Below are 27,938 nucleotides of genomic sequence, written 5' to 3'. Positions count from 1 at the left end.
TCATGACTGTTTAGAAGGACTGGAATAACCAAAGGTGCAGTGGGTGAGGGAGAGTTGGGGGTGGGGTAAGCACTGACTTGGGAAAAAATGAAAAGCATAGGTTCTTCAAAGTCTCATCTATTGTATTCAGTTTTTCTGATTTTTTTCTTTTTGTCAGACTTAATATTTTATTTGGTTTGTTTCTAGAGAAATAAGCCCATTATGATTATGGAATACTGGGTCGGCTGGTTTGACACATGGGGGAGTAGTGAACACAGGGTTACAAATGTGGACGGTAAGTATTTTGCAGTGTTTGACCCAAGTAGAGATGGCCCTGAATCATGAGTTAGTCACACATTTCTCTGCTACTCAATCAGATAATTCAATTACAACTATTAATTCAACTCATGTTATGTATAAGGACTTGCTAGGCCTGAAAGTGCACTAGTTAATAAAAATTACCTGGTTCTTACCCACAGGGAGTTCGTACTTTAGTGGAGCTGATAATTAAGACATAAAACAGTCAATATAGAGCTCCGCATTTGACAAAGGCATTGAAGCAAACCAAAAGGGCGCAGTGATAGAAAAGACAGGGACAGAGTGCAGAGGGGAGGCATGGTGGTCATGGAAGTGTCTCTGAAGAAGGTGATACATTTGCCAAAAGTCTTAATCTTATCTCTGGAAAATGCACAGGACATTGCTGCAGACTTGTCAACTGCGTGGTAGTAATTATCAGAGGACAACATGCCATGATGGTTGAGAGAGTAGATTCTATAGCCAGAGATCAGGATTTCAATCCCAGCTTTGCAGGACTAGCTGCGTTACTCAGGGCAGCTTTCCTTCACTTCTGAGTGTCTCCATCCAAAAATGCGGGTTATCATGTAACCTACCTCATAGGGTTGTTGTGAGGATTAAATGTGGCAGTTCATGCAAACCACTGTATTTTGCCATGTATAATGAGCACCCACGTTTTTGGCCCAAACTTTGAGGGAAATAAATCTTTCATTTTAATTTTTTTAATCCAATTTTTTTATTTATTTACATTTAGGTACTTGTTTTTTGTATTATAAAGGAATTTTAGCATTTTTTTTAACATATCATGGGGCAAGAAATTCTATGTAACACATAAATATGAAACACAAAAACAGATATAAGATGGAAGAATTATGTACTGGTAACAAATATATGACATTTACACATCATAGAAGACCAAGAACTCTTTGTCAGTTGCAAGTTCACCATTAAGTTCAACAAAACCAATTATCACATTCCAGGATATTATTTTGTGTACGGCTATCATTATTGAGAGTTACACTTTTAACTCATGAGCATAAATAAAAGAATTAAAAACGTTTATGTAGATACAGAATTACTACTATCTATGTATAATGTGCATCCTTATTTTTCCCTCACAAATTTGGGCAAAAATGTGTGCATTATACACGGCAAAATATAGTATTCTAAACAGTGCCTGGTAGATCTTGTTAATAAAAGTATTTTACTACTAAAGATGTTTTGCTGCCGCTATTATGAAAACATGCTGACTTGTATCTGAAGTAAAGAAAACCATTGAAAAGTACTGGGTAACTGAGAAAAGTCTGCTTTGGCCTGAAAAATAGAAAAAATAAAAACAAAAAGCAAGCTACCGCCACCACCACCACCACCAAACAGTTTTCTGATCACTTGCATGTCAAGCACTATGCCATGTTTCTTAATATATTCTCTCATCAATCCTATGATGTAGTAGGAATTAGTACCTTCATTTACCAGATAAGAAAGAAGAGGCTCTGAGAAAGAAAATAGGCCATCCAAGGTCATACAAAAGTGAAAAGCACAGCTAGAACTGAATCCCACATCCAACTTTAACCATCCTGCTTCTCATTATGGCCAGTGGAAAGATGATCATCACACCTGTTAAATCCTGGTGACAAAATGAGAGTTTCTGTGGCTAAAGATTGAGACGGCCACTTGTAGACTATTGCAGAAATTCTAAACCAGTGTCCCCAGAGATATTAGTAATGGTGGTGTACTAATTACTTGTACCATTTCAAAAAATGTGACAAACATTAGATATTTAAGTGGCATAAGTGTTCTTAGGCTATTATTTAACATATGTACTTTAGAATCCAATTATGTCCATACTCTGGAAAAATAATTTTTAAAAAAGTCTGGGAAACAAGATGTGGTTTCTTAGAGTAGTTCTGGCCAATTCCACCTATTTTCTGGTTAGAATCTTAGCAGGAGTTGAAGGACAAAGCAATTAAGTTGATTGTGGGTTGGGGTTGGGAATGATAAGATTTTACCATCTTCCATCTTCTATTAATTTTTAATTTTCTCTATGTTCTGATCTTTCTCCTCTACAGATGTTGAAAAAACTGTGTCTGAATTTATCAAATTTGAGATCTCCTTCAACGTATATATGTTCCATGGTGGAACCAACTTTGGTTTCATCAACGGGGCCATAAATTTTGAGAATCACAGAGGTGTTGTCACCAGCTATGGCAAGTGTTTGCGGTATGGTCACCTCCCAGCATAGGTGGTGCTGGAGGCACCAAAACAGAGGCAGCTCCAAAAGCATATTCTGGCATCATTAGGTTCTTGACCTATACTCTAAGCTGAGCATTGAAGGTTTTCCTATTTATTTTCCTTTCTCTGTGAAGTTCATAATGCTCCCAATAGGCTTTCATTGCAGTAGATGGTGCTGCCTGTGACCTAAAGCTCTGCTTCACTCATCATGTACACTGATCCCTTGACTTGAACCTTCCAAGAGAGACAGATTACAAATGGTGATTGCTATATGGGCACCGATAGGCACAGCTGGGCAATCCAGATTGAGGAAAGAAGAGAGTGTTCATTAGAAAGTGAAACAGGATGAGCCCAATGTCATGGCAGCCTCAGGTCCCCAGGAAAGGTTGTGGGTAGATTGGCATTAGTTCCTCAAACCCTGGCCTGGGTTGGACCCGGCCAGGGGGTGGGGAAGATGTGTCTTCTGTTTCCTTCTGGTGGCTCTGGTCCATCTCATACTAGAAGTGCTGAAACAGGGCCTGTTGTGGAGGATTGCCTGGCCAGTGACTATGCCGTGGTGTATTGCAGACTATGATGCTGTGCTGACAGAGGCCGGTGATTACACAAACAAATATTTCAAGCTCCGAAAACTCTTTGGATCCATTTTAGGTACCCAGCAACCATTTTAACTTGAGGGCTCGCCGTCCCCATGAAGTGGAAGGGTGAGGAAAGGGAAGGGTTTCCCCTATGGGCAGAAACTTAATAAAGTGCTTAAGAACAAGGGCAACTTAAGTTCAAATCCTCATTTTCCCCACTTAAAAGCTGTGTGCCTTTGCATGAGTGTTTTTAAGTCCTTTAAGCCTCAGTTTCTTCCCCAAAACATGAAGACAATGATACTCATCTCCTATAATGATTGTGAAAATTAAGTTATGATTTATAAAGCTCTTAGTATGATATATGACCTAATACCCTCATATACAATAACTAAAATCATCCTATTTAATTTTATTTATTTAAATAAAGTTAATTAACCATCCACTGTGTGCTAGAAAGTCGGTAAGCACTATCATTGCCAAAGGCGTAAGGCAGAATTCTTGCTCCCCAAATCACCATTTGTAATGTTAGTCTGTATGACTAACATTACCTTTTCTGCGTCTATATCTAGTATGAGCTATCTGTGCATACAAACAGCTCCAACTTAGTTCTTGGCAGGTTTCCATCATGATTGGAGAAGCATAGCCATGTGGCAGGATAGGACCCATTTCTCTTGTTGGCTCTGGGGTACGAGAGTTCATGGATAGGGATGGGGAGGTGTGGAGAAGGCAGTAGTTCCTGCAGGTGCTTCTGGCCCCATGGCCCATTTTTATTGCAGCGTTTCCCCTACCCCCTGTACCTGAGATCACTCTCAAGGCTGTGTATCCTGCTGTGAGACCATCCCTTTACTTGCCACTATGGGATGTGTTAAAGTACTTAAATGAGGTGAGTACTGCCTGGGCACTGGAATGGGGGGTGGCCATTTAAGACACGGGGGAGAAGGCCTTAGGTCACAGAGTAGAGGTTATTTCAAAGGATTTTTTATTGGAAGTGTGAAAGCTAATTCTCTGCATTTTGCCCCAATTTACAATTATGGGGCAAAACCTACAAGCTCCTTCTGGGTGGACTGTGAAGGGATTTGAACTTGAAGAATGAGTGGGGGTTGCGGGAGAAGCAGGATATTAAAGGATACTTTTTCCCAGCTCAGATGAACCCATCTGGCAAATGCTTTTGTGGGGGACTGCATGGTCCAGAAGGGAAAGGCTGCTGAGCTAGGAACCCATGAAACTGAGTTTCTGACTCTTCTTCACCATCAATTAGGCCAAATCACTGAACTTCTACAGGTCCCTGCTCTCCCTTTACAATTAGGCTACCTGTCCTATTTTGAAGAAAAGGTCGACAGTGTTTGAAAAATGTCAACTCTTGAATTCATATTGTTTTACCTGTGCTATCACTGTTTTAGATAAAAAATAGTGCTTGACACATTGTGGATGCTATATAAAGATTCTCTTAATGCATATTTTTAACTTTAATTATGTTAGAACACAACTTATTCATTCTGTTAATTCTCATGATTACAGCAGTTGTTCCCTCTACCATGCCCTCACTGTCCCTTGAGTTTCCTGCACAAGAGCATCATCACATAGCATCTGTTTTAGTATTTCTTATCCAAAGAACCCCTGGGGACCATTAGGAGGTACAAAAAAAAAAAAAGACAAGTGTCTTAGGAAGAAGGATCCTGACTTCTCATCACCCTGGCTCTTGTTTCTGGCCATGTCTCTCTTACAGCCAGTCATATCTAATAAACCAGTCAACATGGAGAATCTTCCCATAAACAATGGGAACGGTCAGTCCTATGGATTCATACTGTATGAGACTCTCATCTGCTCTGGAGGTGAGCTCCATGCTGATGTTCAAGATACAGCACAGGTAGGGGTCAGCAGCTTTTCCATGGAGGTAAGCAGAACATTTAGCCTAACTCTGCTATTGGGGAAGGTAGTCAGTCGCTGGTCAACTTTACTGTTTGATAGTATTTTTAAGGACCTACTATGTGTGAGGTAATGGGAATAGAAAGTCAAACCAAAGACTTGCTTTCTGCTTTATTACAACCTAGTCTATTGGGGCCTCCCTGTTAGCTTCTGGCAATCTGTGAGCACCAAGGCTGGTCCCTTCCTCCATAATGACCTCCTCCCTAAACCAGAGCCTCCCTTCTCCCTTTCTTCAGGTAGGCCTACCAGTCAGACACCAGCTCTTCTTTTGCAGGTGTTTTTGAATGAGACAAGTATAGGAATGCTGAGTGATGGTAATCAGAACTTGAACATTCCTGAAGTCAGGGTATGTATTTCAAGAGTCTAGACACTGCCGCAGACCTCTGACTCAAATGCAAACACAGCCTGCTCCTGATAGAGACCACCTCCTTTCTCTACCGCTGCCCTTTGGTATTGCTCCTCACTTAGGGTTGCAGCAGGAAGTGTTTGTTTAGCTGTAAGTTAGTTATAAGCATAATTGCATCTCCCAGGCTCAGACACATCAAGAGCTGCCTTATATAAGGTTCAGTGTGAACAGAATTTTCCCATTAATCCCTGAGCCAGCCATCAGCCACTGTTCAGGTCTTTGATCAAAGGCCCAGCTGAGTATCTCTGCCTTTCCTAAGGCAGCAGAAGAAAGGCGAGACAGTGTGAAACAAGAACACACAGGGTTCTTGAGAGAGAGAGGACTGCTGGGCTCCGGAGTTTCCTTGTCTCCCACTTGCTCGTCTTTCCGTCTGGGACTCAAAGAGAAGAATGGGTTCTAGAGGAAAAATGCTGAGTGACCACGTAGTTTCCATGAATTGGTCTGTTTCAAATAGGAATGTCAACTTCTAAGGGTCCTGGTGGAGAATCAAGGACGAGTCAATTTTTCATGGAAAATTCAAGATCAGCGGAAAGGTGGGCTCAAGGCCTGAGAATCAGGCTGTAATCTCTCTTCATGGTTACTTGGATCCTAACACTGGCGCTATTTTGGAGTTAGAAGGAAATAAATGTGCTGCTCAGGCAGTGAGAGACTTAGGTCCTAAGACCAAAGATGCAAACTCTTTCCCTCTTCCTTGTCCTGCCTTCTCCAGTTCTCCAGGGTAGGAAAGTGAAGTAGTTTTGCTAGGTGCTGTCTTGTCCTGGAGCAGGCTCAATCTCCTTTTGGGAATTTCAGGAAAAGCTCTGATGCTAAGTGGGGAACTTCCTCAGTAGTATGGAAACATACAAGAAACCTTCAATCATAGCAAGTCAGACGTGTTTGCCCTCATGGCTGAGCCCAAGATACACACAGTCTGCATTTCTTTGTTCCAAACACTGAGAATATCCAGTCCCTGACCATATTCTCTTTTCTACTTCCCATCTGCAGGATTAATCGGATCTATTACCATCAATAATATTCCCGTGGAGGGTTACACTATCTATTCTCTGGAAATGAAAATGAACTTCTTTGAGAGGTATGTTCCTACTTACTCCCATTGGACACTTTGAGGGATCAGGGGACTCAGAGATTTCAAACTCTTCACTGTGCAGATGAAGAGCCTAAGATTCAGAGAACTGAAGTGATTTGCTCAGGATTGTAGAGTGCTTTGGAATCAGGCCTAGGACCCTAGAACGAGTCTACTGGTTATCATTTTAATGCTGCCAGTCTGATATGTCCCACTGAAACTGAATCTTAGTTCCTGTATGGAAATCTAGGCTCAATATTTGGACTAGAATTGCGAAGGGGTGTTCCTCTCCCTCAAGGTTTGGCCCTTCTTCCAGGCTCCGCTCTGCCACTTGGAGGCCTGTCCCAAATAGTTATTTGGGCCCTGCCTTCTACCTTGGTACCTTGAAGGCTGGCTCTTCTCCCAAGGACACTTTCCTGAGACTACTGGTAAGTGAGCACCCTCTTCTACTCTGGTGTCCCAAACACCTATTCTTTCTTCAAAAATCTTGAAGCAAAGACATAGTGTTCCTGGCAAGAATACTTCTCTCTCTCTCTCTCTCCCTCCATCCCTTCCAACCAAGCCATCAAACATCTTTCAATCTTCCTAATTTATCATTGTTCAAAAAATAATACATCAAAACACTGTTCAAAAATTCAAATAATAACAAGATGTAGAGAGCAAATGGTGGAAGTTCTCCTTCAAATTTACCTGCATGCCAATTCTTCTCTGCTTCTCAGAACTAAGCACACACAGTTTGTGTGATTTCATACATAACTTTGCTTAAACACATACATAGTTACTTTTTGCGCTAATGGGACCATTCCAGAAATTATATTCTGTAAATTGTTTTTTTTGGGGGGAGGTCAACTTTTACCTCATGTATCTTTTTATGTATAAACACACATAGATAACATAGATGCACAAAATATGAATGTACAGTTCAATAAATTATCACAAAGTGGAATGCTAAATAATTGCCCTTGAGATAACAAAAACTGTCAACAGCCCTCCCAATCACTGCCTCCCCTTTTTCCTGAAAGATAACCATTGTCTTGACTTCTAATACTCTTCTTTATTTTTTCTAATTAAAGTCACCCCGATAAACTTCTGATACTCTTCTAATTCAGTGTTTCCTCTTTTGACTTCATGTAAGTTGAAGTATATAGCTGTCTTTTTAAATTTTTTATATATAGCTTCTTTTGTTTAACATTGTGGATTCAACCATTTCATGATATTGCAGTGATTTGTTAATTTTCACTGTTGTATAGGATTCTATTCTAAAAATATACCATACTTTAACCATCCTACAGTTGATAGCCATTTGTATTATTTCCAGCATTTGGCTACTATAAATAATTAAGACTTCTTTTCTGTTTATGTTCATGACTGAGATGTCTTTGTCAGGTTTTGTTACCAAGGTTTAATAACCACATATATGATTTGGGAAGTCAAGTTTGTGTAAGATTGGTATTATTTTTTAAATATTTGGTAGATTTCATTAATGGATCCATCTAGGGCCACTGTTTTCTTTGTGGGAAAGTTTATAAGTGTCGATTAAATTCTTTCAAGATTAAAGTACTCTCCAGAGTTTCTGTTTCTTTAAAAATTAGTTTAGATCAAATATATTTTTCTAAGATTTTAAAATATTTCATCTAAATTTACAAATGTATTGTGTTTAAATTGTTAGTTTTTAATGTCTAGGTCATCTGTAGTAACATCTCTTTTTTCTTGATAAGTCTCACCAGAACATTATTAATTTATTCATCTTTCAAAGAATGAAGGTTTGGCTACGACTCACTGTATTATGTATTTCTTTTCTGTTTAATTTCTGTCATTATATTTATTATTTTGTTTATTCTACATTTTATAGTAGGAGTTATCTGCTTTCTTTTTATAATTTCTTTAGGTACATACTTAGACAACTGATTTTTGAATGTTATTTTTTTAATGTATGAATGTAGGCTATTACTTTTCATTTAAGCATGATTTGGTTGCATGCAAAAGTTTCTAAAAAATTATTAAGGATATTTTATGGTAACATTTTTATAATCAATTTCTTGTTTAATTGCACTGACCTTGAGAATTTTAAAATATGTTTACAACACTTGGTTAGTCCAACATAGGGTCAAATTTGTAAAGATTCTGATCTATGCTTGAAAGAATATGTGTATGCTGCATGTGTTAGATCAATATTCTATACATGCCAATTAGGTCAATTTTGCTAATCATCTTGTTTCAAATGTTTTTATGTCTTGATTCCTGTTTGCTTTGTCTATTAGCTATTGAAGTATTGTATGAAAATTTTACACTGTGGTTGTGAATTTTATTTCTCCTGTTATTCCATCAATGTTGCTTATATATTTTGAATATATATGTTTAGCTTGTCTATATTTGATATATACATTCATATAAAATTTATCAACAGGAGATTTTCCTATTTATCTTTAGTAAAGCTTCTTGCCTTAATATCAAAATTTTCCAATATTAATAGATCTATAGCAACTTTGTTTTGCTTAAGGTTTACCTGTTATATCTTTTCTTTTTAATTCATTGGGTGACAATTGTTAGTAACATTACATAGATTTCAAGTGTACAATTCTGTATTACATCATCTATAAATCCCATTGTGTGTTCACCACCCAGAGTCAGTTCTCCTTCCATCACCATATATTTGATCCCCCTTACCCTCATCTCCCACCACCACCACCCTTACCCTCTGGTAACCACTAAACTATTGTCTGTGACTATGAGTTTTGTTTCTCATTTGTTTGTCTTGTTCTTTTGTTGTTTTTGGCTTATATACCACATATCAGTGAAATCATATGGTTCTCTGCTTTTTCTGTGTGTCTTATTTCGCTTAGCATCATACTCTCAAGATCCATCCATGTTGTCACAAATGTTCCTATATCATCTTTTCTTACCACTGAATAGTATTCCATTGTGTATATATGCCACACCTTCTTTATCCATTCATCTATCGAAGGATATTTTGGTTGTTTCCATGTCTTGGCCGCTGTATACAAAGCTGCAATGAACATTGGAGCACACGTGTCTTTATGTATAAATGTTTTCAGATTTTTTGGGTAGATAACCAGGAGAGGGATTGCTGGGTCATATGGTAATTCTATTTGTAATTTTTTGAGGAACCTCCACACTGCCTTCCATAGCGGCTGCACCAATCTGCATTCCCACCAAAAATGTATGAGGGTTCCTTTTTCTCCACAGCCTCTCTAACACTTGTTATGATTTGTCTTGTTGATGATAGCCATTCTGACTGGAGTGACGTGATATGTCATTGTGGTTTTTCTTTGCATTTCTCTGATGATTAGCTATGTCAAGCATTTTTTCATATGTCTATTTGCCATTTGTATGTCCTCTTTGGAGAAATGTCTCTTCAGGTCCTCTGCCCATTTTTCAATTGGGTTGTTTGTATTTTTGTTGGTGAGTTGCATGAGTTCCTTGTATATTTTGGATATTAGCCCCTTATCGGAGGCACTGTTTGCAAAAATCTTCTCCCATTCAGTTGGTGGCCTCTTTATTTTGTCAATGGTTTCTTTTGCTGTGCAGAAGCTTTTAAGTTTCATATAGTCCCATTCGTTTATTTTAGCTTTTACTTCCATTGCCTTTGGAGTCAAATTCATAAAATGCTCTTTGAACCCAAGGTCCATAAGTTTAGTACCTATGTTTTCTTCTATGCAGTTTATTGTGTCAGGTCTTATGCTTAAGTCTTTGATCCATTTTGAATTAATTTTGGTACATGGTGACAAATAGCAGTCCAGTTTCATTCTTTTGCACGTGGCTATCCAATTCTCCCAGCACCATTTATTGAAGAGGCTGTCTTTTCTCCATTGTATGTTTTTAGGTTCTTTGCCAAAAATTGTCTGTCCATATTTATGTGGTTTTATTTCTGGGTTCTCAATTCTATTCCATTGGTCTATGTGTCTGTTTTTCTGCCAATACCATGTGGTTTTGATTATTGTAGCCCTGTAGCACAAGTTAAAGTCAGGGAGTATGATACCTCCATTATTGTTCTTTTTTCTTAGGATTGCTTTGGCTATTCGGGGTCTTTTGTGGTTCCAAACAAATCTGATGATTTTTTGTTCTATTTCTTTAAAATATGCCATTGGGATTTTGATGGGGATTGCATTAAATCTGTATATTGCTTTGGGTAATATGGCCATTTTAACTATGTTGATTCTTCCAATCCATGAGCACGGAATGTCTTTCCATTTCTTTGTGTCTTCTTCAATTTCTTTCAAAAATGTCTTATAGTTTTCAGCATATAGGTCTTTCACATCCTTGGTTAAGTTTATTCCTAGGTATTTTATTCTTTTTGCTGCAATTGCAAAAGGAATTGTTTTTGTATTTCTTTTTCTGAGATTTCATTGTTAGTATATAGGAATGCAATGGACTTTTGTGCGTTGATTTTGTAGCCAGCAACTTTACTGTATTCGTTGATTGTTTCTAATAGCTTTTTGGTGGAGTCTTTAGGGTTTTCTATATATAGCATCATGTCATCTGCAAAGAGTGACAATTTAACTTCTTCATTCCCAACTTGGATGCCTTTTATTTCTTTCTCTTGCCTGATTGCTCTGGCAAGGACTTCCAACACTATGTTGAAAAGCAGAGGTGATAGGGGACATCCCTGTCGTGTTCCTGAACGTAGAGCAAAGGGCTTCAGTTTTTCTCCATTAATTATGAGATTAGCTGAGGGTTTGTCATATATGGCCTTTATTATGTTAAGGTATTTTCCTTCTATACCTATTTTATTAAGTGTTTTAATCATAAATGGATGTTGTATCTTGTCAAATGTTTTTTCTGCATCAATTGATATAATCATATGATTTTTGTCCTTTATTTTGTTTATGTGATGTATCACATTGATGGATTTGCGGATGTTGAACCATCCTTGTGCCCCGGGGATGAACCCCACTTGGTCGTGATGAATAATCTTTTTAATGCATTGCTGTATTCGATTTGCTAGAATTTTATTTAGGATTTTGCATCTGTATTCATCAGAGATATTGGTCTGTAGTTTTCTTTCTTTTTGTGCTGTCCTTACCAGGTTTTGGTATCAGGGTAATGTTGGCCTCATAAAATGAGTTAGGGAGTACTGTCTCTTCTTCAATTTTTTGGAAGAGTTTGAGCAGGATTGGTATTAGATCCTCTTTGAAGGTTTGGTAGAATTCACTAGTGAAGCCATCTGGTCTTGGACTTTTGGGAATGTTTTGGATGACTGATTCAATTTCGTTACTGGTGTCGGTCTGTTTAGATTTTCCAGTTCTTCATGGTTCAGCCTAGGAAGGCTATATGTTTCTAAGAACCTGTCCATTTATTCTAGGTTATTGAATTTGGTGGCGTATAGTCCTTCATATTCTAAGATGATCCTTTGTATTTCTGTGGTGTCCGTGATAATGTCCCCTTTTTCATATCAGATTTTGTTAGTTAGTGTCTTCTCTCTTTTTATCTTAGTGAGTCTAGCCAAGGGTCTGTCAATTTTGTCAATTGTTTCAAAGAACCATCTTTGTCACATTAATTGTTTCTATTGTCTTTTTGTTCTCTATGTCATTTAGTTCTGCTCTAATTTTTGTTATTTCCTTTCTTCTGCTGACGTTGGGTTTCACTTGTTCTTCTTTTTCTAGTTCTTTAAGGTGTAACATGAGGTTATTTATTTGGGATTTTTCTTGTTTCTTGAGAGAGGCCTGGAAGAATATAAATTTCCCTCTTAAAACTGATTTCGCTGTATCCCCAAAATTTTGATAGGATGTATTTTCATTGTCATTTGTTTCTATGTATCTTTTGATCTCTCCTCTAATTTTTATTTGACCTAGTCATTCTTTAAAAGTATGTTGTTCAATCTCCATGTATTTGTGTTTTTTCCTGCTTTCTTTTTGTAGTTGATATCCAATTTCGAAGCCGTGTGATCAGAAAATATGCTTGGTATGATTTCAATCTTCTTAAATTTGCTGAGGCTGATTTTATGTCCCAATATATGGTCTATCTTTGAGAATGTTCCATATACACTAGAAAAGAATGTATAGTCTGATGTTTTAGGATGAAGTGCTCTGTAACTGTCAATTATGTCCATTTCATCTAATGTGTCATTTAGGGCTAGTATTTCATTATTTATTTTCTGTTTGGATGATCTATCCATAGCTGTCAATGATGTAGTTAAGTCCCCTAGTATAATTGTGTTTTGTTCAATTTGTCTCTTTAGTTCTGTTAGTAGTTGCTTGGTATATTTTGGTGCTCCCTGATTGGAGGCATAAATATTGATGACTGTTATGTCTTCTTGTTGTATAGTCCCCTTCACCATTATGAAATGTCCATCTTTGTCTCTTGTTATCTTTTCACCCTGAAATATATTTCATCTGATATCATTATGGCTACACCTGATGTTCTCTGGGTACCATTTGCTTGGAGTGTCAATTTCCACCCTTTCACTTTGAGTCTATGCTTGTCCTTGTAGCTGAGATGTGTCTCTTGGAGACAGCATATGGTTGGGTTTAGTTTTTTGATCCAATCTTCTACTCTGTGCCTTTTTACTGGTGAGTTCAGTTCATTTACATTTAGGGTGATTATTGATATGTGAGGATTTCCTGTCATTTTATCTGTAGTTTTCTGGTAAGGCTGTGTCTCCATTGTTTCTTTGCCTTTTGTTGTTGTTTATTATTTCTGTGTGGTGGTATTCTATGATATTTCTCTCTGTTTCTTCTTTTATTACAGTATATATTTCAGTTCTAGATTTTTTTTGAGTGGTTACCCTTAGGTTTATGTAAAAAAAAGTTTGATTTTTAGAGTATTCCTTTTTCTTCAGCACGCTTACTTTCTCCTTTCCCATATTCCGGTTCAGGCTTTACTCTCCCCCTTTTTATTTTTTGGTTGCCACAAATTGTCCCTGTTGATGGTGATCGAATAGCCTCCTTTAATATTTCTTGTAGTGCAGGTTGTGTATTTGAAAATTCCCTCAGCTTCTGTATGTCTGGAAAGGTCTTTATTCCTCCTTAATATCTAAAGGATATCGTTGCTGGATATATTATTCTTGGCTCACAATTTCTCTCTTTCGTTAGTTTGAATATTTGGTTCCACTCCCTCCTGGCTTGTAGAGTTTCTGCTGAAAAATCTGATGATAATCTAATGGGCTTTCCTTTGTAGGTTACCGTCTTTTATTCCCTGGCTGCCTTGAGGATTCTTTCTTTGTGGTTGATTTTAGATAGCTTCAATACAATGTACCTTGGAGTAGGTTGTTGTGGTTGAGGTAATAAGGTGTTCTGTTTGCTTGTTTGATTCGAGAATCCAGTTCTGTCCACAAGTTTTGGAATTTCTCATCAACAATTTGTTTGAATATATTCTCTGTTCCCTTCTCTCTTTCTTCTCCTTCTGGTATGCCCATTATTCTTATATTGCTCTTTCTGATGGAGTCCGAAAATTCTTGTAGAGTTCTCTCATTTCTTTTATGTCTCAAGTCTCTTTCTTTTTCCATCTGTGTAATTTCCATGTTTCTATCTTCGATGTTACTGATTCTTTCCTCCATCTGGTCAACTCTACTACCTAAGCTGGTTATTTCATTCTTAATTTCTTCTATAGAGGTCTTAATCTCCAGAAATTCTATTTGGTTCTTTTTTTAAATTTCAATCTGTTTCATAAAATGCTTATGTTTTTCTTTGATTGTGTTTCTGAGTTCATTATAATGCTTTTCTGTGTTTTCTTGCATCTCGTTGAGTTTTTTTCACAACTGCAATCTTGAATTCTCTGTCATTTAAGTCACATATTTCCATATCTTTAAGTTCCTTTTCTGGAGACTTTTCACTTTCTTTCTGAGCTGTCTTGTTTTCTTGGTTATTCATGGCAATTACTGATTTATTATTTCTCTTCCTAGACATCTACAGGAGTGGCTTCTGCAACTGGTTGATAGGAAGATGTGTTTCTTGTTTTCCAGTAGTTGTTGGTAGAATGTTTTTTTCTCTCTGACTGCAGCCCTTTTTTCTCTCTCACACGGTAGTATTATATTTCCGCTGCAGTATTCCAGTTTCTCACACAATGGGGGGATTTCCTGGGAGACAGGCTTCTCCTCTGTTAATAGTTCATCTGGTTCATAGGGTGCCATTTCCCTGTAGGGATGCAGAGAGCTTTTGAAGTTCCAAAGCTCTTCCTGCACCAGATTCAGAGCCAGTATGTTTCAGCAGTTCTGTTTACTCCTGCAGTGATCCACCCAGATAGGTGGAGACAGGGGTGGGGTGAATTGTGAGAATTGGTCCAGAGCAATGGCAGTGACCACCACCACCACAGCCGGTCCTGCTTCCACAGCTCCCTCCACTTTGCGCGAACTAGTTGGGCTCTGAATTTGTGTCTGCAGACCACAGTTCTCAGAACTGCAAATATTCTGTTCTTTTGATATGACACTGCTACTGTTCCTCTCCTAGCTCCGGTCAGGTGGGGGTGGGGCATGCTCTGGAAGGGTAGGGAGGGGGCAGCTAGTCTCAGTGTGTAAGGCTTTCATTCTCTGCAGCATTGGGGGCTTAAGTCACCATTTTGAGCCTTCTTCCCTTAGTCTTTGCTCCAAGGTCTCTGCTGTGAGTGTTGGGTTCAGCCGTGTTATATGCTGTCCCCTCAGCCCCGTGGGCCATAAATGGAGCCCTAGCAATTAGAGTTCTTCCCGCTCCCACAACTGCGGTAGTTCTGGGATGCAGCGAGCTCGGAGCACTGAGCTAGGTCTGCATCCTGTGCCCGCGCGGTTCCGTCTTCACACTTCTCCCTTCTCTCCTTCCCTGCTTGCACAGTTTGCCCACCTTTAGGTGAATTCAGTAGTGAGCCTCTTCGTCTTGCCTGTCTGCTATGCAGGGAGTCCTTTGTGGAGTTATAGGTTTTCAATTTGTTGTAAATTCCACGGGAGGTTTCCAGAGGCTCACCTCATGTCGTCATTTTCATGACTAATCTCTGCATGAAATATCTTACTCCAACCCTTCACTTTCAGTCTGTGTGTGTCTTTTGATCTGAGGTGAGTCTCTTGTATAAAGCATGTGCAAGGGTGTTGCTTTCTTATTCACTCAGCCACTCCGTGTCTTTTGATTTGAGCATTTAACCCAGTTACATTTAAAGTGATTATTGATAGCTACAGAGTTATTTCCAATGTGTTATTTGTAGTTAGATTGTTTTCATCTTTCTTCTATTTACAGAAGTCCTTTTAGTATTTCTTGCAATGCTGGCTTGGTGGTAATAAATTCTTTTAGCTTATTCTTTTCTGGGAAGCTCTTTATCTCTCCATCAACTTTAAATGATAGCCTTGCTGGATAAAGCAATCTAGGTTTTAGGCCTTTGTTTTCCATCACTTTGAGTACCTTCCTCCACTCCCTCCTGGCCTGCAATATTCCTGTAGAAAAGTCATTTGATAGTCTTATGGGAGTTCCCTTGTATGTAACCTTCTGTCTTTCTCTTGCTGCTTTTAGGATTTTCTCTTTGTCTTTAACCTTTGCCATTTTCACTATAATGTGTCTTGGTGTGGACCTGTTTGGCTTTATCCTGGTTGGAACTCTCTGCAGATCTCTGGGCTTGTATGGTTTCCTTCCTATGTTGGTTTCCTTCACCATGTTAGGGAAGTTTTTGGACATTATTACTTCAAATATGTTCTCAATCCCTTGCCTCCTCTCTACACCTTCTGGTATTCCTATGATGCTCACGTTGTTGCGCTTGATGTTATCCCAGAGATCTCTTAAACCATCTTCATGCTTTTTGTTCTTTTCTCCTTTTGTTGTACCAATTGGGGGACCGCTGCTAACTTGTCTTCTAAGTTGCTGATTTGATCCTCTGCTTCATGTAACCTGCTGGTAATTCCTTCAAGTGTGTTATTTATTTCAGTTATTGCATTCTTTAGTTCTAACTGGTTGTTCATTATGATTTCTCTATCCTTGTCTAAGTCGTCACTAAGCTCCTTAAACATTTTTATCATCATTGTTCTGAACTCTGCTCTGATAGGTTGGTTACCTCTGTTTCATTTGGATCCAATTCTGGAGGTTTCTTCTGTTCTTTTATTTGGGACATGTTTCTTTGTTTGCCCATTCTGGCTTACTCTCTGTGTCTGCTTTGATGTATTAGGTAGATCCCCTAGAGTTCTTAGTTCTTGCTGGGTTATCTTATGTAGTATGTGTTTTTTATATTTGACTTGCACCACTTCCTTCTTCTCCTCGGCTTGTGCTCCAAAGGTGACTCTTGTGTTGTGTATATTGTCCTGTTAAAGTTGATCATTAACTGCTCTTAGCTTGTGAGTAGGTGGGATTGACTCCTAGGCTGACTAGTTGTGAGACTTGGCTCTGCTCACAGCAGGATATTCTGCTGTGACAGCCTAAGTGAGTTTTGGCCTCTATGGGCTCTTGTGCCTGTAGAGAATTCCCTGTGGGTGTGTCACTTGTAGGTCAAACTGGGTAGTACTCTCGTTTGGTCTAGATTTGGCCTCTGGGTGTGTTGAATCTTGTGCCTCTTAAGCTGGGCCCTGGTGTAGGGCAATTTCAGAACAAAGCAAATCACCAAGCACAACAACAACAACACCAAAGAGAAAACCAAATACATTCACATGTAGAAACTATCGATAACCCACACGTGACACAGGCAAAGATAGCAAAGATATAAAAACAAAACAAAAAAAGCAGCGCCAGTCTTGGCTTAAGCCCATCAAGTAATCTCCAGGTTGTCCTCTGCTGTACCCAAGAGTCCTGTGCATATTGTGCAGGCAGAGCCGGTCACCTGGTGCCCAGGGTGACCTTGGGACTGCAGATTTAGATAAGTGGGGTAAGGGGTCTGGATGGTAGTTTCTAGAAAGTCAGTGCAGTTTCTGTTCTTCCCTGCACATATGCACACTGGGAGTAGCAGCACCAGCCCTGTGCCCAGTTCTCCTGAGTCTTAGGGTACTTCTTCCGTGAATGTGTGTGTGTGTGTGTGTGTGTGTGTGTGTGTGTGTATGTATGTGGCGGGCGGGAGATTTCTGAGCTACTGAAAGCCCAGAGCTGTGTCTGACGCCTACTGCTGATCCCTGGGAGTGTCTCCACAGTTGTAATTGCCCTGCCATAGTCAGGCCAGAAAAGGTGGTGGCTGAGGATGGAGGGGTCTTCTCTCTCCCAGCCCAGCAATATCACATTCTTCCCAGCCTGTTCCCTGGGTCAGAGCTGCCTGCTGGGTCTTACCAGATTCTCAGCACTATGGCTCCTCTGTAATCTGACACTACTCCTCAGTTGAGGGGCCAGCTTGCGTCTCTGGAAGGGCAATGGCAGCATTGGGACAGTGGGGGGAGGGGCCCAGTTATGGAGTTTATGTTCTTTGTCTGACCTAGGGCCCATCTGCAGTCCATCAATTATTCTCTTTTAAATATGTCTTTTAAAATCTGACACTCCAATTTATATGTGAGACCTTTTGCTATATTACTTTTGTCACTTCTTGTCTTGTGTATTTCTCTTTTTATTTCCCTCTGAGCTTAATTCTGGAAAATTTCATTTTTCTTATTATTCAGCTAGGTTTCTATTTAGCTATTTTCTCTATTTAGCTTTATCTAATCCACTATTCAAAACATCTGCTAAATTCATAATTTTAATTATTATGCTTTTTAGTTCTAGAATTTCAATTCTAAAGTATAGCCTTTTTTAAAATTAGTTTCAGGTGTATAAAACAATGTAATAGTTAGACATACAATCACCTTTTTATTTTCAATTTTATTAAAAACTTATTAGGATAACATTGGCTAATAAGATTATATAAGTTTCAGATGTAAAATATTATAATACATCATCTGTATATTGCATTATGTGCTCATCACCCAAAGTTCAGTCTCCTTCAGTTACCATATATTTGACCCCTTTTACCCTCTTCAACCTCCCCAATCCCCCTTCCCCTCTGGTAACCACCATACAGTTATCTATGTTAATGAGTTTATTTGTTTGTTTGTTTTGTTCATTCATTTGTTGCTTTCTGTTTTATATCCCATATATGAATGAAATCATATGACTCTTATCCTTTTCAGTATGACTAATTTCACTCATCATGATACTCTCAAGAGCTATCCATGTTGTTGCAAATTGCAGCATTTCATCTTTTCTTATGGCTGAATAGTATTCCATTGTATATGGTATTTCATTTATTATTTTTTGATTGAGTGCTAGACATTATGAAAAATTCTAGATAGACATCATCAAAATGGCGACGTGAGGTGAGCCTCTGGAAATCTCCCCTGGAATTTACAACAAATTAAACAGCTATAACTCCACAGAGGACTCCCTGCACAGCAGACAGGCAAGATGAAGAGGCTCACTACTAAATTCACCTAAAGGTGGGCAAATTGCATGAGCAGGGGAGGAGGGAAGGGAGAAGTGCAGGGACAGAGCCGCGTGGGCGCAGCACACAGACCTAGCTCAGTGCTCCAAGCTTGCTACATCCCGAAACTACCAGAGCTGCAGGAGAAGGAAGAACTTGGACTGCCAGGGCTCTGTTTATGGCCCACAGGGCTGAGGGGACAGCATATAACACGGCTGAACCCAATGTTCATGGCAGAGACCTCGGAGCAAAGACTGAGGGAAGAAGGCTGAAAACAGTGGTTTAAGCCCTCTCTGCTGCAGAGAATGGAAGCCTTAGGCACTGAGACTAGCCACCCACTCCCTACCCTCGCAGAGTTTGCCGCACCTTCACATGCCTAGTGCTAGAAGCAGAATAGTAGCAGTGTCAGATCAAAAGAACAGAATATTTGCAGTTCTGAGAACTGTGGTCTGCAGACACAGATTCATAGCCCAACTACTTCTGGCGAAGGGGAGGGAGCTGTGCAGGCAGAACTGGTTGTGGTGGTGGTCGCCACCATTGCTCTTGGCCACCTATTACCACTCAGCCGCCCCTGTCTCCACCTATCTGGGCAGATCCCTGCAGGAGTAAACAGAACTGCTGAAACACATGGGCTCTGAATCTGGTACAGTAGAGCTTTGGAACTTGAAAGCTCTCTACATCCCCACAGGGACACAGCGCACTATGACCCAGGTGAACTGTTAATAGAGGAGAAACCCGCCTTCCAGGGAATCCACTCATTGTGTGAGAAGCTGGAATAGTGCAGAGAAAACATAGCACTACTGTGTGAGAGAGAAAAAAAAAGGCTAGAGTTGGAGAAAAAATAAAACATTCTACCAACAAGTACTGGAAAACAAAAGGAAGACCTCTTCCTATCAACCTGTTGCAGAACCCATTCCTGTAGATATCTAGGAAGAGAAATAATAAATCAGAAATTGCCATAATAACCCAGGCAACAAGACAGCTCAGAAAAAAAGAGAAAAGTCTCCAGAAAAGGAACTTAAAGATATGGAAATATGTGACTTAAATGACAGAGAATTCTAGATTGCAGTTCTGAAAAAAACTCAACGAGATGCAAGAAAACACAAAAAGCAGTTTTATGAACTCAGAAACACAATCAAAGAACAACATGAACATTTTACCAAAGAGATTGAAATTTTATAAAAGAACCAAATAGAATTTCTGGAGATTAAGAACTCAATAGAAGAAATGAAGAATGAAATACCCAGCTTAGGAATTAGAGTTGGCCAGATGGAGGAAAGAATCAGTGACATCAAAGATAGAAACCTGGAAATGACAAGGATGGAAGAAGAAAGAGACTTGAGACTTAAAAGAAATGAAAGAACTCTACAAGAATGTTCTGACTCCATCAGAAATAGCACTATAAGAATAATGGGCAGACCAGAAGGAGAAGAAAGAGAGAAGGGAACAGAGAATATATTCAAACAAATTGTCGATGAGAACGTCCCAAACTTGTGGAAAGAACTGGATCCTCGAATCCAAAAAGCAAATAGAATACCTAATTACTTCAATCCCAACAGGCCTTCTACAAGGCACGTTTTATTCAAGCTGTCTAAAATCAACAACAAAGAAAGAATCCTCAAGGCAGCCAGGGAAAAGAAGACGGTAACAACACAGGAAAGCCATTAGATTATCATCAGATTTTTCAGCAGAAACTCTACAAGCCGGAGGAAGTGGAACCAAATATTCAAACTATTGAAAGAGAGAAGTTATGAGCCAAAATAATATACCCAGCAAAGATATCCTTTAAATATGAAGGAGGAACAAAGACATTTCCAGACATACAGAAGCTGAGGGAATTTTCTAATACACGACGTGCACTACAAGAAATAGTAAAGGAGGCTATTCAACCACCATCAACAGGGACAATGTGTGGCAACCAAAACATAAAAAGTGGGAGTGTAAAGGCCTGAACTGGAACATGGGAATGGAGAAAGTAAGCATGCTGAAGAAAATGTAATACTCTAAGTATCAAACTTTCTTTTATGTAAACTTCATGGTAACCACTCAAAAAAAAAATCTAGAACTCAAATATACACTGTAATAAAAGAAGAAACAGAGGGAAAAAGAATAGAATACCACCATATAGAAATAATAGACAAAAACAACAAAAAAGACAAAAAAACAATGGAGACACAGTCTTACCAGAAAACTAAAGATAGAATGATAGCAAATCCTCACATATCAATAATCACCCTAAATGTAAATGGACTGAACTCACCAATAAAAAGTCACAGAGTAGCAGTATGGATCAAAAAATTAAACACAACCTTATGCTGTCTTTAAGAGACACGTCTTAGCTATAAGGACAAGCATAGACTCAAAGTGAAAGGGTGGAAATTGACACTCCAAGCAAATGGTAATCCAGAGAAAATCAGGTGTAGCCATAATGATATCAGATGAAACAGACTTCAAGGTAAAAAAGATAACAAGAGACAAAGATGGACATTTCATAATGGTAAAGGGGACTATACAACAAGAAGACATAACAGTCATCAATATTTATGTCCCCAATCAGGGAGCACTGAAATATACTAAGCAACTACTGACAGAACTAAAGGGAGAAATTGACCAAAAAACAATTATACTAGGGGACCTAAATAAATCATTGACAACTATGGATAGATCATCCAAACAGAAAATAAATAATGAAACAGCAGCCCTAAATGACACATTAGGTGAAATGGATATAATTGACATTTATATAGTACTTCATCCTAAGACATCAGAGTATACATTTTTTTCTAGTATACATGGAACATTCCCAAGGATAGACCATATATTGGGACATAGAACTCACCTCTGCAAATTTAAGAAGGTTGAAATCATACCAAGCATATTCTCTGATCACAAGGCTTTGATATTGATAATCAACTGCAAAAAGAAAGCAGGAAAAAACATAAATACATGGAGATTAAACAACATAGTTTTAAAGAAAGCCCGGGTCAAAGAAGAAATTAGAGGAGAGATCAAAGGATACACAGAAACAAATGATAATGAAAATACATCCTACCAAAACTTTTAGGATGTAGCAAAAGCAGTTTTAAGAGGGAAATTTACATCATTACAAGGCTATCTCAAGAAACGAAAAATATTCCAAATAAATAACCTCACCTCACCTAGTTCTTTACACCATAAAGAACTAGAAAAAGAAGAACAAATGAAACCCAAGGTCAGTAGCAGAAAGGAAATAATAAAAATCAGATCAGAACTAAATGAAATACAGAATAAAAAAACAATAAAAATATTAATGCGACAAAGAGCTGGATCTTTGAAAAGATTAACAAAATTGACGACACCTTGGCTAGACTCACTAAGATAAAAAGACAAAGACACTAATAAACAAAATCAGAAATGAAAGAGGGGAAGTTATCACAGATTCTACAGAAATACAAAGGATCTTCCAAGAATACTATGAAGGACTATATGCCACCAAATTCAATAACCTAGAAGAAATGGACAGGTTCTTAGAAACATATAGCTTTCCAAGGCTCAACCATGAAGAACTGGAAAATCTAAACAGATCGATCACCAGTAACAAAATTGAATCAGTCATCCAAAACTTTCCCAAAAGCAAAAGTCTGGGACCAGATTGCTTCACTAGTGAATTCTACCAAACCTTCAAAGAGGATCTAATACCAATCCTGCTCAAACTCTTCCAAAAAATTGAAGAGGAGACAGTACTCCCTAGCTCATTTTATGAGGCCAACATTACCCTGATACCAAAACCTGGTAAGGACAACACAAAAAAAGAAAACTGCTGATCAATATCTCTGATGAATACAGATGCAAAAATCCTAAATAAAATTCTAGCAAATCGAATGCAGCAATGCATTAAAAAGATTATTCATCACAACCAAGTGGGGTTCATCCCGGGCACAAGGATGGTTCAACATCCGCAAATCCATCAATGTGATATATCACATAAACAAAATAAAGGACAAAAATCATATGATTATATCAATTGATGCAGAAAAAGCATTTGACAACATCCATTTATGATTAAAACACTTAATAAAATAGGTATAGAAGGAAAATGCCTTAACATAATAAAGGCCATATATGACAAGCCCTCTGCTAATCTCATAATTAATGGTGAAAAACTGAAGCCATTTGCTCCACGTTCAGGAACACCACAAGGCTATCCCCTATCACCTCTGCTTTTCAACATAGTGTTGGAAGTCCTTTCCAGAGCAATCAGGCAAGAGAAAGAATTAAAAGGCATCCAAATTGGGAATGAAGACGTTAAATTCTCACTCTTTGCAGATGACATGATGCTATATATAGAAAACCCTAAAGACTCTACCAAAAAGCTGTTAGAAACAATCAACGAATGCAGTAAAGTTGCTGCTAACAAAATCAACGTACAAAAGTCCATTGCATTCCTATATACTAACAATGAAATCTCAGAAAAAGAAACACAAAAACAATTCCTTTTGCAATTGCAGCAAAAAGAATAAACTACCTAGGAATAAACTTAACCAAGGATGTGAAAGACCTATATGCTGAACACTATGAGACATTTTTAAAAGAAATTGAAGAAGACACAAAGAAATGGAAAAGCATTCCATGCTCATGGATTGGAAGAATCAACGTAGTTAAAATGGCTATATTACCCAAAGCAATATACAGATTTAATGCAATCCCCATCAAAATCCCAATGGCATTTTTTAAAGAAATAGAACAAAAAATCATCAGATTTGTTTGCAACCACAAAAGACCCCAAATAGCCAAAGTAATCTTAACACGTTGCGTACGGCGGGGTTTAAATCCCTCATGAAGTTTCTCGTGATCCATACGCAACGTGTTAAGAAAACAGAACAATGCTGGAGGTATCACACTCCCTGACTTTAGCTTGTACTACAGGGCAACAATAGTCAAAAGAGCATAGTATTGGCAGAAAAACAGACCTGTAGACCAATGGAATAGACTTGAGAACTCAGAAATAAAACCACATAAATATGGACAGACAACTTTTGAGAAAGAAGCAAAAACCATACAATGGAGAAAAAACAGCCTCTTCAATAAATGATGCTGGCAGAATTGGAAAGCCACGTGTAAAAGAATGAAACTGGACTGCTATTTGTCACCATGTACCAAAATTAATTCAAAATGGATCAAAGACTTAAGCATAAGACCTGAAACAATAAACTGCATAGAAGACAACCTATGTACTGAACTTATGGACCTTGGGTTCAAAGAGCATTTTATGAATTTGACTCCAAAAACAAGGGAAGTAAAAGCTGAAATAAATAAAAGGGACTATATCAAACTTAAATTTCTGCACAGCAAAAGAAATCATCCACAAAATAAAGAGGCAACCAACTGAATGGGAGAAGGTTTTTGCAAACATTGCCTCCGATAAGGGGCTAATATAAAAAATATACAAGGAACTCATGAAAATCAACAACAAAAAAACAAGCAACCCAATTGAAAAATGGGCATAGAACCTGAGGAGACATTTCTCCAAAGAGGACATACAAATGGCAAATAGACATGAAAAAATGCTCAACATCACTAATCATCAATGAAATACAAATGAAAGTCACAATGAGATATCACCTCACCCCAGTTAGCATGGCTGTCATCAACAAGACAAATAGTAACAAGTGTTAGAGAGGCTGTGGAGAAAAAGGAACCCTCATACACTCTTAGTGGGAATGCAGACTGGTCCAGCCATTATGGAAGGCAGTGTGGAGGTTCCTCAGAAAAATTTCGAGTAGAATTACCATATCACCCAGCAATCCCTCTCCTGGGTATCTACTCAAAAAGTCTGAAAACATTTATACGGAAATACAATTATGCGCCAATGTTCATTGCAGCTGTATTTACAGTGGCCAAGACATGGAAACAAACAAAATGTCCTTCGATAGATGAATGGATAAAGAAGTTGTGGTATATATACACATTGGAATACTATTCGGCGGTAAGAAAAGATGAAATAGGACCATTTGTGACAACATGGATGGATCTTGAGATTATAATGTTAAGCGAAATAAGTCAGACAGAAAAAGCAGAGAACCATATGATTTCACTGATATGTGGTATATAAACCAAAAACAACAAAAGAACAAGACAAACAAATGAGAAACAAAAACTCATAGACACAGACAATAGTTTAGTGGTTACCAGAGGTAAGGGGGGAGGGATTGGTAGATGAGGGTAAAGGGGATCAAATATATGGTGATGGAAAGAGAACTGACTCTGGGTTGTGAACACACAATGTGATTTATAGATGATGTAATACAGAATTGTACACCTGAAATCTATGTAACTTTACTAACAATTGTCACCCCAATAACCTTTAATTAAAAAAATGAAAAATAAAGAAATAAACTTTTTTCACTAAACAAACAAAAAAAAAGTGAAAAATTCTAGAAATAATTCAAGGCCTAACATGATTTCAGGGGATTTATATCCAACTCTGGAGGTGACTAGGGACACTAGACCTTGCTATAATTTACAATGAATGAAATGGTTTGTATCAAGGCCTTCATTCAATGTCTAGACTTTTCTAGTTCACTCTTCTCCTAGGGTGTATACCCTCAGGTTCCCAACCCGGAGTGTAGATTATATAATAAGGTTCCCTTGTATTGAATTTTTGTTCCCCTAAACTTGTGAAGCTATGAAAATTTCTGCTCAGCTTCTCAGCCACCTCTTCCTGAGTAAGCAGATTCCTCTATTGGAATAATTGCCTCAATGTGTTCTCAGTTTTCTTATCCTAAATCTTGGTCCTATAATTCTTCATTGTATTGGAAGCAGATTTAAAAAAAAATTGTCTAGCTTTTATAGCTGTTGTCAGCAGTAGTATTCATTTCTATTACCTAGTACTTATTTCTGGAAGCAGAAGTCCTGCTCTGTCATGCCTACACCAGGTACAGCAGGGTAAATCTTCTAGAACATATCCCATTGTAAGCTCACTTTCATTTTCAGTACCATAGCACATCTCAGTCATGCTCTCACTCCCCAAGTGCCTCTGATTTTTCCTTGCCAGTGTGAATCTGTTCCCACATCTCAAGCCTCGATCTCTTCCAGAATTGGAATTGTGGATTTGTGTTCATAAATGGACATAACCTTGGGCGATATTGGTACATTGGACCACAGAAAACACTTTACCTTCCTGGTGCCTGGCTTCATCCTGAAGACAATGAGGTGAGTCACCCCTGCCCCTGCCTTTTTGTCTCATAAACTTTCAGATCTGTCTTCATCCACAGAATGCAAATTGCAGTGTCTTTTTCATCCTGTATTAAAGAGATTACCCTTCTTACTGTCAGCCTTTCTTTTTTCCCTAGATCATCCTGTTTGAGAAAAGCAAGAGCGGTTCATACATTCAAACTATAGATGGACCCATGCTTTAGACTGTCTTGGATTGTTGGAGTTCATCTACAAGCAGTGTTTCAGGAGGAAGAGCTACACCGAGAATTTCAGACACAGTGCTGTCTACAATAGCAAAAATGTGAAAAAACCTAAAAAATCAATAGAGAAATTGTTATGTATGTTATAGTATATCCATATGATGCCTATTTTTAGGCTTTAAAAAGTCTTCAAATCTGCAATGATTGATTTACCTAGCTAATGCTTAATCCTTAGCAGGTTCTTATTCTCTAATCAAATATGCCTTTAGGCAGATATGAATAAAATAAAAACAAATTTTGTTTGTGCTTCTCCATCCTCAATTGGGAAGAAGTGCAGGGTCTCTGGCCTATGACAGAGAGAGAATTACCGCTCTCTCCTTGCCAGAGTGTTGTATATGCTGACGGACAAACCCCCGGTGTGTGTGTGTGTGTGTGTGTGTGTGTGTGTGTGTGTGTGTAGGAGGGGGCAATGCAGGGAAGAGTGAACAATGTCTTCAGGCATTTCCCTACAGGCTGCATGTCTCCTGCATTACCTGGTGCATCACGTCCACTGAAAGAAGGAAAAGCAATTTGGTTCTTTGGTTCTGATGTGTGTGACAGCAAAGCCTGGCACTGAGCACTCTGTGTCTTATTACTCCTCAGCTGTCTGGGTATAGTTGAAGCTCTTACTGATAGAAGACAGATATAAGTGAGATAAACCACATATGCATGGATAACTCAACCACTTTTCTCAAATGACACCATTGGAAACTAATCACATTATTATAATCAAAATATAGCACTTAGCCTAAATTCAAACCAATGCACTATAACAAAAATATTATCATCTTGCTAGAAATAGTACCTAGGAGGTTTGAGAAGTTTACAAATAATCTGGTGTCCAAAGGGAGGAAGAAACCTTACAGTTTGGAATGAGGACAAAAGAGTCAGATTATCTTCTCTCCCACTAATCTGAATGGCTGGTTTACTGAAGGAGAATTCTATCATGTACCTACACAATTTTTACATAAAACTTCATTCTAGGGAGCTCTAGACTCAAACTCATGAATTCTATGGCTAAACTATATATTAAGAGAGCAAAACAGAGGCAATAATGATGAGAATGTATTATATTTCAGATGCAATATATATACATCATTTCTAAATTTAACAACAACCATGCAACAAATACACACCCATTTTGTAGGTGGAAAAATCAAAGTTCAAAGAGGTGTTTGAATATATGTCTTTCTGATTCGAACCTCTTCTTTTGTTATTATACCTCAGCTCCATACCTATGTCAGTCTTTCCCAAATATGAATGCAACCCTTCTATCCAGAAGATATACTTTCAGCGTGCTTACAGAAAAATGCTCACAGCTTAGAATTCTTTACCCAGCAAAATTGCCTTTCAAGAAAAACAAAGCAAAACAAAATATAGACCTTTTAAACAGAAGCTGAAGAGATTTTTATCATAAAAAGATCCACACACTAAAGGGAATTCTGAAGCAGCCTTTCCCAGTTGGTTTCATAAGAGAATTAAACCTTAAAGAAAATGTGTTCAGGGATTAGTTTCTTGTATCATTCTATATGCACATTAGGGACATTAATTCATTACAGACCATGGATGCCTGAGGTCATTGCAGCTTAAATTTCTCAGGGAACCACAGTTGAGAAAAGGTGTTCTAAAGAATGTGATCTTAGAGTACAAATTGGTTGTTACACAGTAGTCATGGGGATGTAAAGTAAAGCATAGGGAATATAGCAAATAATATGGTAATAACTATGTATGGTGCCAGGAGGGTACTAGACTAG

The 27,938-nt window shown here is 38.3% G+C and overlaps 1 protein-coding gene across 1 annotated transcript in view; it reads left to right on the top strand.

Annotated features, from left to right (window-relative positions):
* Positions 1-26,445, top strand: part of GLB1L3 (galactosidase beta 1 like 3) — a 55,175-nt gene extending 28,730 nt beyond the window's left edge. Inside the window, exons 10-20 of the mRNA XM_074321296.1 lie at positions 187-274; positions 2,343-2,484; positions 2,960-3,153; positions 3,857-3,963; positions 4,807-4,947; positions 5,281-5,352; positions 5,867-5,945; positions 6,397-6,484; positions 6,792-6,903; positions 25,826-25,942; positions 26,083-26,445. Coding sequence (XP_074177397.1) covers positions 187-274; positions 2,343-2,484; positions 2,960-3,153; positions 3,857-3,963; positions 4,807-4,947; positions 5,281-5,352; positions 5,867-5,945; positions 6,397-6,484; positions 6,792-6,903; positions 25,826-25,942; positions 26,083-26,148 — 1,206 coding nt within the window. The 3' untranslated portion in view covers positions 26,149-26,445. The remainder of the gene's footprint in view (positions 1-186; positions 275-2,342; positions 2,485-2,959; positions 3,154-3,856; positions 3,964-4,806; positions 4,948-5,280; positions 5,353-5,866; positions 5,946-6,396; positions 6,485-6,791; positions 6,904-25,825; positions 25,943-26,082) is intronic.
* Positions 26,446-27,938: the final 1,493 nt, after the last annotated feature.

This window comes from Rhinolophus sinicus, linkage group LG16, assembly GCF_036562045.2.
Source record: "Rhinolophus sinicus isolate RSC01 linkage group LG16, ASM3656204v1, whole genome shotgun sequence".
In the NCBI taxonomy this organism is placed as follows: domain Eukaryota; kingdom Metazoa; phylum Chordata; class Mammalia; order Chiroptera; family Rhinolophidae; genus Rhinolophus; species Rhinolophus sinicus.
Note: the sequence above shows the minus strand (reverse complement) of the source record. Positions and strands in the feature narration are given on the sequence as shown.